Source organism: Symphalangus syndactylus, chromosome 2 (assembly GCF_028878055.3).
Source record: "Symphalangus syndactylus isolate Jambi chromosome 2, NHGRI_mSymSyn1-v2.1_pri, whole genome shotgun sequence".
NCBI classification, from domain to species: Eukaryota; Metazoa; Chordata; class Mammalia; order Primates; family Hylobatidae; genus Symphalangus; species Symphalangus syndactylus.
This window is the reverse complement of record NC_072424.2, coordinates 122,241,032-122,255,011: the sequence shown is the minus strand read 5'-3', so window position 1 is coordinate 122,255,011 and position 13,980 is coordinate 122,241,032. Positions and strand designations below refer to the sequence as shown.

The window sequence follows — 13,980 nt, the reverse complement described above, 5'->3', positions numbered from 1 at the left end:
CAAGGGATGAACTTTCAAAACCTTTAACAGTGAACCTTCCAAAACCAAGAATATTCCAAAAGAACTCTAAAATTTTTCTGAATCTGATAGTGGAATATGATTTCTTTTAAAAGAGAGTATGGGACTGCTAAAACTTTAACTATTTTGAGGAAACAGAAGTAAGGGATCATTCATTTTAATCCTCCTAGCAATGATATTAAGTGGCCTCCTCAACCAAAGGAAGAAATTGCACCTGTTTCTCCAAAAAAAAAAAAACTCTTTAAAAATCATTATATCCAGGTCAGATACAATGGCTGACACCTGTTATCCCTGTTATTTTGGGAGGCTAACATCCGTTATTTTGGCTAACACCTGTTATTTTGGGAGGCTGTTATAAAACCTGTTATAATGGCTAACACCTGTTATTTTGGGAGGCTGAGGTGGGAAGATCACTTGAGCCCAGGAGTTCTAGACCAGCATGGGCAACATAGCTAGACCCCGGCTCTACTAAAAATAAAAAACCAGCCAGGCATGGTGGTGCATGCCTGTAGTCCCAGCTACTCAGTAGGCTGAGGCAGAAGGACCACTGAAGCCCAGGAAGTCAAGACTGCAGCTGTGATTGCACTACTGCTCTCCAGCCTGGGTGACAGAGTGAGACCCTGTTGCTACAAAAAAAAATATATATATATATATTATATCCTACTGACACAATTTCACAGCATGTGAAACTTGTTTGTATGTTTACAAAAAGGTGTGAATCTGGAAAAGAATCTGAATACAGGAGACTTTAAGGCTTTGAACAATACAGGCACAAAGGAAAATGGAGAAGGCTGGTGCAAAGCAAGCAAGTGTACTCAAGTTCTAAATGTTGGGAGTCATGTTTTCATTAACGCAAGCTGAGAGAGGAGATATTAAAATCGTTGGGTTTACCATTCTCTAGCTGTTGCTGACGATCCTCTAAAGCCTGTTGTACAGCTTGGTAGCGGCCCAGAAAGCTATCGAAGCCCCGCTGGACAAAATCTGGGGCAGAAGGCTGAGACTTCAGGGCCGAGCAGCTTGCACGAGCCATTTCAATTTTGGGGTGGAGTCCAAGAAGATTTGTCAATTCCCGCTAAGGAAGAGAAAATATGGTCACACAACTCACTGAAGATGAACATCCTCACAGGAAATTAATCAGGGCAGCAATAACTTAAAATCCATGATACAAGAAGCCCTCCTTAACTCTGGGAATGCACATAGAATTCCTCCATGTTCCAGACGGTTGGCTCCTTACCTGACAGGAATCCTTCAAGCTTGGCAAGGACTGCCGGGAAGATTCAGAAACGGAAGTGTGTTTTACCCACTCCTCCTTTGTCTTGATGACCTTTTCAAGCTCATCAAGCTGCTTGAAATAAGCGTTTATATCTTCCTGTAGCTGAATCTTTCTTTCCAGATCTTCCAAATGTTGAGATACATTCTTCCATTCTGATAAAACCTTCTCCAGAACATTTTTTATTTCTTCAGTAGGAAGGCCTTCTATGCAGACATGAAAAACAAGCAGTCTATATATTACAAAATGTGTCTTGAATTTATTCTAAACATTCTAACATTCAGAATAGTGAGGGAATGTCACATATAATGATCACTTTCTTAAGTCCCTTTTAACACAACAACAAAAATGTATAATGATGCGCTTAAAAATAATTATGTTTATTTCATTTCCTTGACCAAAGAAGAAAGACATTTTAAAATAATGATTCAGGGGCAGTGCGGACATTGCAAAAGGCACATCAGTAGAACTTCAGCCACTGCCTTTTCTTTCGTTTTTTTTTTTTTTCATTTATTATTATTATTATTATTATTATTATACTTTAGGTTTTAGGGTACATGTGCACAATGTGCAGGTTGTTACATATGTATCCATGTGCCATGTTGATTTCCTGCACCCATTAACTCGTCATTTAGCATTAGGTATATCTCCTAATGCTGTCCCTCCCCCCTCCCCCAACCCCACAACAGTCCCCGGAGTGTGATGTTCCCCTTCCTGTGTCCATGAGTTCTCATTGTTCAATTCCCACCTATGAGTGAGAACATGCGGTGTTTGGTTTTTTGTCCTTGCGATAGTTTACTGAGAATGATGTTTTCCAGTTTCAGCCATGTCCCTACAAAGGACATGAACTCATCATTTTTTATGGCTGCATAGTATTCCATGGTGTATATGTGCCACATTTTCTTAATCCAGTCTGCCTTTTCTAGATAATATATGTTTCCATCCATGCCATGCTTCTACTCTGCTAGTTTATCACCTGAACCAGTGAAATAAGATCAACTACCTTGATCTGTCTAGGCCCGACTTCAGAAAGAAGACCCTTTGTCCTAAGAAAAAAAGACAGCTGGCTAGAAAAACTAGGAGGCAGCTCAGGTCTTGGTGACCAAAGCACAGTGTCATATAAATTAAGAAATGAATGGCGAGGATGCCTTATGCTGGGAAGCAACCTAGTGAGTGCAGGAATATTAAGCCAGCAGCCAGGCTCTAGAAGCATCAGCAAGCCCACTGGGGACCTTGCACATAAATAAGCAAATACCAAAAGACTGAGGCAGCAATAAGATGATCTACTTTAGAAACACATCAGGGAAAACAATGCCACCATTTTTATTACTGAAATCTTATCATTTTATTTGTCCGATATTTTTGAAAAGTAGAGAATGTTCCTAAAAATAATAAAGTCATATATAATAATAGATTTTATCATAGTACTTCCCTTAGTCTAAAATACCTTCAAATCCTCTAAAATGACTATGAAAAAATATGGGAAATCTTCAAATCAATCTTTCTATTCGGAGGAGAACATGCATACCAAAAGGATGGCTTCATATTTTTATTGAGTAGGAAAGCAATAAAACAATCCTGCTTTATAAACATATATGATCAAAATCCAGGATAATGAGAGCTTGAACTAAAAAAAAAGGCATAAAAACAAAAAATCATGTACGATCCACAGACAATGCAACTTTGAAAATTTTTATAATACACTGTGTCCACTGAAAATCATAAATGAGGGCATATCATGCTGTCATTTGAATGTGTCACCTATGTCAATTGCAGAAGTTCACTATTCACCACCATCTCTCGGGTAAGAGAATATGAGACATAAGCAAAGCATTCATACCACAAGCCATGCTGCATTATCCCTGTTAATGGGGAGAGTATACAAAACAAATCACCATTTCCTAACAATATGAACAATGGAGATACGGGTCGTGCCCCTGCCCCATCATTTCTATTCTAGGTAGGCAAAGGAATAGTAACACCAGCCACATTATCTTTATGTTGGACAATTCATACTAATCAAGGAAGAAAATTAAGTAGGTAAATAAAATTTCTGAGATGGAAAATTTCACTACTCATCTAGAAAACTGGAAAGAGGTGCTCATTTCAAGAACAAGGGCAGTTAAGACAACTTCAGTTATTTTTTCACTGACAACGTCTTACAAGCCATTCATTTTGCCTCTTTAAACCAGTTTTAAACATCTGAATCTCGCTTTCTCTAATCCTGAGATACTGCTTGTTACAGTGATGTCCGATAATGATTCAAACACAATTTACATCTTATAAAAGGAAAACTGCACATTGTCTTTAGAAACAGTTGTTTTACTCCCAGAGATCCAGAGTTTAAAATTTTCTATTTCTATAAAACACAGAGTTCTTAGAGATGACTAGTCAAAAGGCAAAATCAACAGCACATCACTTTATTAATTGTCTAGAAGAGAGAAAATAGAACACATTCCTGCCACTTAGTGTCACTTGACTTTACACTTCTCAGTCTATCACTATTGGAATCAAGGGAAATGTTTACAAAACACAGGACCTTCACCAAACTTCATGGGCTTATATGCTTAGACAACCACAGTGGGCATCGATTCATAAAGCCACGTTACCCAGATGCCCAACTACTGCATTTTGTTAGATGAGAATCTCTAGGAACAAGATAAGCTAAATGAAGAAAACCAAGTACATCAGCTATGAAAGTCAAATGAAACACACTATTTTATTTTATTTATTTTTATTTATTTATTTTTATATTATTATTATTATTATTATTATTATTATTATTATTATTATTAATTTTGAGACAGAGTCTTGCTCTGTCACCAGGCTGGAGTGTAGTGGTGCGATCTCAGCTCACCGCAACCTCTGACTCCCTGGTTCAGGCGATTCTCCTGCCTCAGCCTTCTGAGTAGCTGAGATTACAGGCACATACCACCATGCCCAGCTAATTTTTGTATTTTTAGTAGAGATGGGGTTTCACCATGTTGGCCAGAATGGTGTTGATCTCCTGACCTCGTGATCCACCCACCTCAACCTCTCAAAGTGCTGGGATTACAGGTGCAAGCCACTGCGCCCCGCCTCACACTATTTTATATTCTAAAAACGTTTTTATGCTCTATGGGATACCTCAAAACTTATGTAAAATGCATTAGGCAGGAAAGACCTATCAGAATTGGCTATGGTGGGCTTTCTGATGGAACTGGTTTCAGAAAAACAGTGACATGATTATTCAAACTTGGGTTTTACTGAAGAATTTGACATGCCTCCCTAACTGAACTGAAACATACAGACTTTATTCAGTTCAGCTCCCCCATTCCTCAGCTTCCCACTGTTGTCCTAAAAAAAATTTTTAAACAGATGCATCTTTAAAACAAAAAAGAATTAAGGTCCTCTAATGAATGAATTTCTAATTCCACCAATGCTTGAAAAAAATGGTAATACAAAATATAAAAGGTTTCCTATGAAATTGGACAAGTATACATTAGGTGACAAAAGCCCCATGTCACCTATTCTCCAGTGTTGCCTTTGGCCTTTTGCAAGTAGCACTTTCATGTGAATTCAATGTCCAGAATGTGTCTATTTAGGACCCGTTTACGGTAAAATTTTATGGACCAAAGCCTATAGTCAGCTAATAACCTAATAGTCACCTGATAAACTAATAGCTAAGAGTCAGCTAATAAACTCCCTCACTTTCCAGACACCAAGGCAAAGAAACACAAGGGTTCCAAGACTTTCCCAAAGATAAGAAACTAGAAAAGGACAGGAGAATCCAAGTTCGCCCATTCCCCCAATCACTGTTATTCTCACTATAACATCACCTCGCACCAACTTCTCATCTACATCAAATCTCCCCCATCTTCATAATTCTGCCACACTGCTGAACACCTGACAGAAATGGGAGTAAATTCAGTACACAGATTCAAGAAGTTATCCCATATTCACATCAGATAAAGCCAGAGTCACCAGGTACAATGCTGAGGTAGAAGTAAAAAATCTACGCTTGTAAAGGAAATAAATTCAACATCCAATGCATTATAATTATTGAATGAACCAGCATCTCAAAGGAAGTTATCATCTGTTTGTGTCTCTGGACCTCTTCAAGTAAATACTGGAAAGAGTAACCTCCAGGTGGGATGCCCACAGGTGGGACAACTAAGAGAGTCTGCTAGAATGGATTTTGAAAGAAAATATTAAATACTATTCTATTTAATTTATTTAAAGAAAGAAATTAACCTTTATTAATAATATATGGATTGATAATACATTTGCATAATTTCAAAATAAATGGACATACACTGTCCACATGATATACATTCCATATTTTGTGTGTATGTGTATATATCTATATATGTTTCTGTGTGTATATATGTTTCTGTGTGTTTATGTTTGTGTGCGTGTGTGTGTGTATACACATATCCAGTATACATACTAAATAAATAAACATATTTGTTAAAGGCTGGAGGCAAAATAATCTAAGGTCAAAACAACATGAACAGTTGTTTTCCGGAGGGAGGAAGGTGACTAACCCAAAAGAGAAATTTCTGGAAAGGTAGAAATTTTCTACATAGTGATGTGTGTGTGTAGGTTACACAGGTTTATCTATTTGTCAAAACAGCACAGCTAAGTCATGTATTTTAATGTAAGTAAATTTTACTTCCAAGAAAACTGTAAAATAGTAATAATTGAGAGGCTGAGGAACCAGTAAAGGTAGAGATAATTCAAGAATGGCAGAATGTTGTCAATTATTGAACTAGGTAACTGACAGAAGGAAGTTCATCATAGTATTCTATTTGCTTTTATATAGTTATATTTTCAATAACAAAAAGTCAAACAATAAAATATTAAATGCTACTGCTTTGAAGATTCTTGTCAAACTAATATTCCTAATTCTGTACAGGTATCTGTACGGGTGTGAAGGAGAGCTACAGCAGCCTTCCGAAGTGCTTACCATTATTAGACCAATGTACATGGAGTGCGAGAAATGTCTTTCAACATTTCTCTAGAACAAAGAGACATTCATATGCAAAACTGCACACCAAGAACATTAATCTTTAGCTTATTCTAAGTCACTGGGAGCTACAGTGAAAAAAAAAAGTCTTGGGAGCATTTAAAAATTTCATATATAAGTAACACCTTATCAAACTTAACTATAAAAATACTGTAGTAAACAAATATAATGCATTAAAAGTTATCAAAAATCAAATACCCTTAATGAATTTAATGTAACTTCATTTCCCAAATGTTGCCAAGTAAAGTTTTCTTTTGGCACCACCCTGCAAAACAAATTCCCAATATATAAACCCAAAGGATACAGTTTTAAAATATACTATGCTAGTGGGTTTTAACTGTTCTGCTAATCAGGGTGTCCAGCCCCGATCCCATATAAAATCAGAACAACTTTGCTTTTATCTGTTTTTTTATAATCAGCTTCAGAATAAAATTTCATTTTTAAAGATTCTGCTGCCTAAAAACATTTTTGAAAACCATTTATCTAGCCAAAAGAGGATTCGAGTATTAAAGCAAAATATTTAATAGGGCAAACTTTAATATTATTCGATGCCACCATCTGAAAAATATGGGGAAAAAAAATCAAGGATCTTACCTTTTCTCATTTGCTCCACAAGGATTTGCCCAGTTTGGTTTAATTCATCTGCTCTGGGGATTCTTTCTCTCTGTTCTTTTCCTAATGCCTGCAAATGAAGTCCCAACATAAGAATATTGCAAACTTTCTTCTCAATATAATGTTGCTGTTTTAAATGTTTAAGTTTACTGTCCCTCCTACATTCTTTTTAAATCTGAAAAGGTAAATTCAAACGTAATCATAGCAACGAAAAAGCATTGGTTTCTTTTATAAGAAAAAAAAATGTAACTGATAATTATAAGCTCCTATCAGAAGGAAATAATTAAAATTATGTTTTAGATCCAGGATATCTATTCACATATATACCCTGAGTATGACACGCCATAAAAATAATGGTTTGAGTCAAAAGAATTGAATGTGTTATGACAGAAGTTGCTGAACAAAAATCAACTAACAAGAAAAAAGGATAGGCTGGGCATGGTGGCTCATACCTGTAATCCCAACACTTTGGAAGGCTGAGGGGGGTGGATCACTAGAGGTCAAGAGTTTGAGACCAGCCTGGCCAACATGGTGAAACCCCATCTCTACTAAAAATACAAAAATTAGCCAAGCGTGGTGGCGCGTGCCTATAATCCCAGCTGCTCGGGAGGCTTAGGCATGAGAATTGCTTGAACTCGGGAGGCAGAGGTTGCAGTGAGCTGAGATCGCACCACTGCACTCTAGCCTGGGTAACAGAGCAAAACTCCCATCTCAAAAGAAAGAAAACAGGAAAAATGGATAGAAATATTTTGAGGCTCAGTATTACCTGTTTGCATTATTTTAAGTCTAGGGTTTAACATAAACTTCAAGCACAATCATATTTCATATATGATTTTTAAATAATGAAAATAGAAAATATGCTTTAGAACCCAAACCAAACATTTTGTTCTTTTTTTTTTTTTTCTTTGAAGCAGGTTCTCACTCTGTCACCCAAGCTGGGGTACAGTGACACAATCATGGCCCACTGCAGCCTCAACCTCCTGGGCTCAAGGGATCCTCCCATGTCAGCCTCCCGAGTAGCTGGAGTTACAAGTGCAAGCTCATGCCCAGCAAATATTTTTTTTTTTTTACTTTTTGTAGAGACAGGGGTCTCCCTATGGTGCCCAGGCTGGTCTCAAACTCCTGGGCTCAAGCAATCCTCCTGCCTTGTGCTGGAATTATGAGCGTGAGCCATGGCAAGCCCAGCCTGCATTTTGTTCTTTATGTTTGAGGAATGGCTCTTAATTTCATTATTTTTTTTATCTCTATAGTTTGATATTCCCAAGACAAAATTCTTTCCAGAACTAGTAAGAATGAAGCAAGTAAAATCATGTATACACACACAAACACAAGTATATGTGCACACAACTCAGTATTTGAATTTTCTCCCATTCCTCCATCCCCAACTGATTATTTATATATTAACTATTCAAATGGTATCCATCATAACACAATCAAAACTTCTGAGCAACCCATATTACTTCAACCAGACAATCCAGAGAAGATTGTAAAATTCTTTACATCTAAGTGCTATCAAATAAATTCGGCTATCCTACTTTGATTTTCACAAAGTTTATTGTGACTAGATAGAACAACCTTCTTATAGTCAAAGATCAAGGAATATTAGCAAGAGATTCTAAGAAACACCATTACTTGTGTCTAACTAAGGATCAATGTAAAAGTCACTATCAAACTGGAGAAAAAGGCAATTGTCCACTTTTTACAAGTTGATTTTTTGCTACCTCTTAAGATGGCAGGAGACTAGACTACGGATTCTCCACCCAGGTAATTCATCTATTGGAACAAGATACTCCTTCACTAAATAACAATAATAATAATAATAATAAGTTGATCTTTCGTCAGTTTGCAAGAAAAATAAGGGATTAGAGTAATGCTGACATTTTCTTTGTTTTATATATTTTTTTCCAAATCTTTGGCATCTATTACTACTTGTCTGAAGCAAAATAAATGAACTCTTAGATAAATATTAAATGAAACACAAAGGAATGCCAGTCATGCCTTACAAACTTTATCCCCCCAAATGTAGTGACAGTTTCTGCCAGTAAAATTGTTCCTGGGTCACAGGATAGACTTTAACTTATCAATATTTTGTGGGACTTGTTCCATGAAGATCACTGTTACTACTAAATTTTCTGCCACCTGAATGTCTTTGAGAATTGAGTGGTCAGTGATCATTAAAATCATCTATCCATCTTTCAGAACTGTGAGAAGCATATGAAATGATGTAACACAGGCCCCACTTCTGGCTTTCCCAAATCTCTGTGCAGAGAAGGCTCTGATAAAGGTGCTCCCAGCTCAACCAACTTCCCCATTCCCCCTGCCCACCCAGAATCATCACCCTCCTCTTCCGTGAGCCACAAGAGCTTTACCAAGTGCTGAATAAAAAAGGTGCAATGGAAAATTATCTTCAATTTCTAAGCCCGCACAGGCAGACACATAAACAGGCAGACATATAAACAAACAACAGCATAAATGCAAGAAGGGTTTTCGTGGAGATATGGCCAAAGCCACATGAAGTCAAAAGATTAATCACTGAACTCTTTCTAGTGAGGCTAAGGAAAGCCTCCTGGAGTGGGGACATTTCAACCACACAGAAAGGTGGGCTTAATGGAGGGTTATTATGGACAAAGAAAACAGCTCCCTGTGCTTGGTGTGCCCTAAGCCCTCTTGCAAGTTCGAGCTCAGACCACCTCACCCTCTGGATTTTGCGATTGTAGGGAAGACACCAACAATCCCAGCCTCATCTCAATTCCCATTTCACTCACCACTTTCCAACTTAAACCTTAGATATTTATGCACATCTTGTTTTTAAAATATCCTCCAAACTCTTTAAAATAAAACTCCACTGCTGATACAAAAACCATTGCAGACTTACACCAGGTGCCCAAATAGTTAATGCAGTAATGTGTAGGAGATGTATGAGCACCAAGGACAAAAAAGCTCTGCAAGCTCCCATCACACTCTTCAGAAACACACATAAGCATGGAAAGCGGCAGGGCTAAGATCTCACACCTTTTAATTGCATTTATTTTTTACAACTCTAAAGAAAATATATTGAAGACACTTTTTGATTTAAAATAGTTTGTTGTATTCCAAAGGCAAAACATCTTCAGCATAATGTTAATATAAAGTCATAAATTATTAGATACCAGATTAAGGGTGATTTAAACTAACTAAAAAGTAGTACCACTAACTGGATCACCACAAGAAGTATTACTCACTGTACATCTCAATGATTGACAAAGAGGAAAAAAAACCCTCCTCCAAATAGGGATCTGATGACAGCTAGCATGAATGGATTCAAAATTCACTACAATGTACTAAAAGCTACCTTCTGCCTACATTTATTTTACAGGAGGCTTTTGAATTCCATAATGTCTTTATGCCAGCAGAAAATCCAGCATGATGAACTATTTTATGCACTAGGATATATGTGGTTTATGTTTTTTACCTTCAACTTCTTTTTCATTTCGGAAGTGTCTTGCATCTTCATATACTCTTTTATCTCTGTGGTCTGAATGGCAGTTTTCGATTTCAAAATCCAGTTCAACAGCTCTGCACTTATAGCATCAAACCTGTTTGAAGATTCAGAGGTAACCATTTGTCATGTTTTCTTCTATTGTTTTACTTGACTCCAGAAACAGCAACTCAAATGCTTATCAGAAATATGTTTTTTTATCACTCCCCCAAAAACAGCAACCCAGAAATAGGGTAACCATGCAAAATAAGATCATATATTTACAATTAAAAGTATGAAAAGAGTAATAATATTATACGGTTAATAAATAATTGAAGAAAATAATTAAATAATTTGCTGTTGTTGTTGTTGTTTTTTCGAGATGGAGTCTCGCCCTGTTGCCCAGGCTTGAGTGCAATGGCATGATCTCGGTTCACTGCAACCTCTGCCTCCCGGGTTCAAACGATTCTCCTGCCTCAGCCTCCCAAGTAGCTAGGATTATAGGTGCCCACTACCATGCCCAGCTAATTTTTGTATTTTTAGTAGAGACAGAGTTTCACCATGTTGGCCAGGCTGACCTCGTGATCCGCCTGCCTCGGCCTCCCAAAGTGCTGTGATTACAGTCATGACCCACCATGCTCAGCCTTAAACAAAAATTTTTAAAACTTTATATATTAAAACAATTTTTACCTTTATAAAGAATCACTTGTATTTTTATAAATGCTTGTAGATAATAAAAACCAGATTTGGTTAGATAATCAGCAAAGAACAAGTACAGACATTACTAAACTTAACATCTTCTTTTGTTCAATATGTAATGACTGAGCCTTACTAAATGTCAGGCATTGGGCTGGGCTCTTGATATGAAAGTGAACCAGATACAAATCTCAGCTCCCAAGGAGCTTCTAGTCTAGCCTAGTAAGCAATGGAAAGTAACAGGCAATAACAAAAGAATTTGCTAGGTGCTAATCCAGGAATTCACAGGAGTGGCTTCTAATCCAATTGGGGCATGGATGGCTTCCTAGAGAACAACAGCATTACACTGAGGAGTTTCCCTTGCCAAGGAAAAGCAAAGAAAGGGAAGATCACATTTTGCAAACTGCAAGTATTAGTTAGGCGTGTCTGGAATAATGAGTACTGAACTCACAAGGGAGGGACAATTGACGATGTGGCCAAGAATCACATGGACCAGCTACGGGAAGGCCCTGCAGGACATATTAAGGAGTTTGGACTTAACTCAAAGGCAGCTGAGAGCCAAGGGAGAGTTCTATGCATGGAACTGACATGATTCTATTTATCCTATTTATCCTTTAGTGTTCACCGAGGAGAAGGCATTAAAGAGAGACAAGAGCCGAGAACAGGCTGTGGAAGCAACGGGAGTCACAACTAAGATAGTAACAGTGGGAAGGAAGACGAAAGGACAGGTTTGAGAGGAGTTGAGAAGGCTGGTCAAAACCAAAGCAAGGAGGAACAAGAGGAGCCACGATCACTGATTGCTGGCCTTCTACCCGGCCGCTTTCTAAGTGTTTTATGTCTATTATTAACTCAAGGAATCCTCACCAGCACCCTAAGAAGTATACACTATTATTATCCCCTTTAGAGATTAAGGCACTGCGCTCACAGAGGTTTTCAGTAACTCTCCCACGTAACAAAGCTAACAAAGGGTGAGGCTGGGATTCAAACCAAGACTGTCTGTCTTCTTAACTAGTACCCTCCCTACAGAGCTTCTTGGTACGTTAAGCAGTGGCACAAGTCGTTACTGCTGATTCTTGTGAGAAACTTTGCTTAAAGTGTTTCTGGTGAATTATGAATATTTTATCTTTTCATCAATATAGATTTTCCCTGTGATATGTGAGGGATTTTGTGATGCTCTAGATAAATATCTGGGGTCAAGGTATTGCTCAAACAGGGATATGTTCCTCCCGTCATCTTAACAGCAGCTTTCTATTTAATATTTCAGAGAAGAGACAGCCATCTAAAAATCGCACGTTTACAATGACCTTGGAGAGTCAGTCAGCATCTGCTCTCAATATGGGCAAGAGTGACGCAACGATCACAGGTCACAGGAACAGGTATCTACATTCTAGGAAATGACTGTCCCGCTGTACCCTGAGCTGGTAAAAACCACCACCACAGCAGCACCAGGGGAAGAGAAGTAGAAATGAGCCACCATTTTTTAAATATATATTTTAAACTAGGCATTAAGCAGTCATTTAAGGCCCTTGATTATTGGGGTAGTCCATTTTAAGTCCATTTAAGTCCCTTTTAAGGCAAACTAATAGTGGTTTCTAGAGCAGATAGAAGATATAAAAGGGTCTGGAAACCATGTTAATAAGAATGGTTAAGGATCCCCTGCACTTTATGACAATAAAAACTGGGATATAAACACTATCTTCAAAGACTGAGGAGGTCACATATTGAAAAAGTGGCTCCATATCCCTCCAAAAGAGCTAGCACATGTAGGTAGACTTAGACGGGGCAGAATGTGAGCATAAAAATGACCTTTCTAATAATGAGATTTAACTGTAATGAATGGATGTATTCAAGCCTCTATTTGTCCAAGAATTCACTGAAGGAATGTCTGCCTCAGTCAAGTGATGGAGTCGATAACTGTAGTCCTCGCAGCTGGTTGCCCACACGACAGACACCCCCTCTCCATAATTCTTCCTTGCTGTTGCAGTCCCCAAAACACAACTACAGAGACTCGAAAGGCCAGATAGTTTCAACTTCCCATGCACCCGGGGATCAGGGACAGCAGGGCAGGAGTCTGCTAATAAGACAAGGCTAAGGGTAAAAGCCTTAGAATGACAAGAATGACAAGAGACTGCAGATGGGGGGTTGCTGAACCACACCCTTCCATTAAAACAGACCTTCCCTACCTCCAGAACTTTTGTAATATGGGATCACCAATGATCTCATTGTTTAAGACACTTTGGGCACGGTATTCTCTTTCTTGCAGCACAATGTACCCTATACAATACAGTCGTGTTTAAGATTTCACAGTTATGTACTCTAGTCTTTGACAATCTTCTGTGCTTCCAAATGCACAAAGTCAGTATTGGAGAGACACACTGCCAGATATACCTGGCAGATAATATCCACTGAGGAAATGTGAGATCTATGCTCATATTAACATTAGGAGCATTTTTTTCCTGTGCTGTCTTGGCTCCAAAAGTAAAGGTTCCATAGCTGCTGCTTGCAACTCGGAGGTACACTGGTCCTACAAGGAGATGCTATTAAGAGGCAGAAACACAGACTTATTATCAAAATAAAAACCATCTGGTAATATTGGAATGCTGCTTTGTCTAACAAAAGCTAAGCTGGAGAAAGCATATAATTTTTATTCAGGCCCAAAATAATTGCCAATTTACCCAAGCATGAGATTCTACTGTAAGAGGGAGAGAATAACAGTACTACTCAAAGACTGTTTTGAGGATTACCTGCTGTAGTTATGTCAGGTACAGTACCTGCACACAGTATAGTTGAAGAGAATAGCTGACATCAATAAAAGCTCAATATATGTCAGCTGTGATTATTCTTCTTCTAGAGATCCTGAGTTTTCTTTTGAATCAATAAGACTAAAAGAAATATTTTATGACAAAGATGGATCTTTAA

At 37.9% G+C, this 13,980-nt stretch overlaps 1 protein-coding gene across 3 annotated transcripts in view; it reads right to left on the bottom strand.

Moving 5' to 3' along the window:
- The window catches only part of UTRN (utrophin), a 516,343-nt gene that overhangs the window by 397,422 nt on the left and 104,941 nt on the right, over positions 1–13,980 (bottom strand). For all 3 annotated transcript variants that reach the window (XM_055266343.2, XM_055266390.2, XM_055266360.2), the window contains exons 17-20: positions 10,360–10,483; positions 6,891–6,978; positions 1,253–1,494; positions 910–1,090 (exon numbers count right to left, since the gene is read on the bottom strand). In XM_055266343.2, coding sequence (XP_055122318.1) covers positions 910–1,090; positions 1,253–1,494; positions 6,891–6,978; positions 10,360–10,483 — 635 coding nt within the window. The remainder of the gene's footprint in view (positions 1–909; positions 1,091–1,252; positions 1,495–6,890; positions 6,979–10,359; positions 10,484–13,980) is intronic.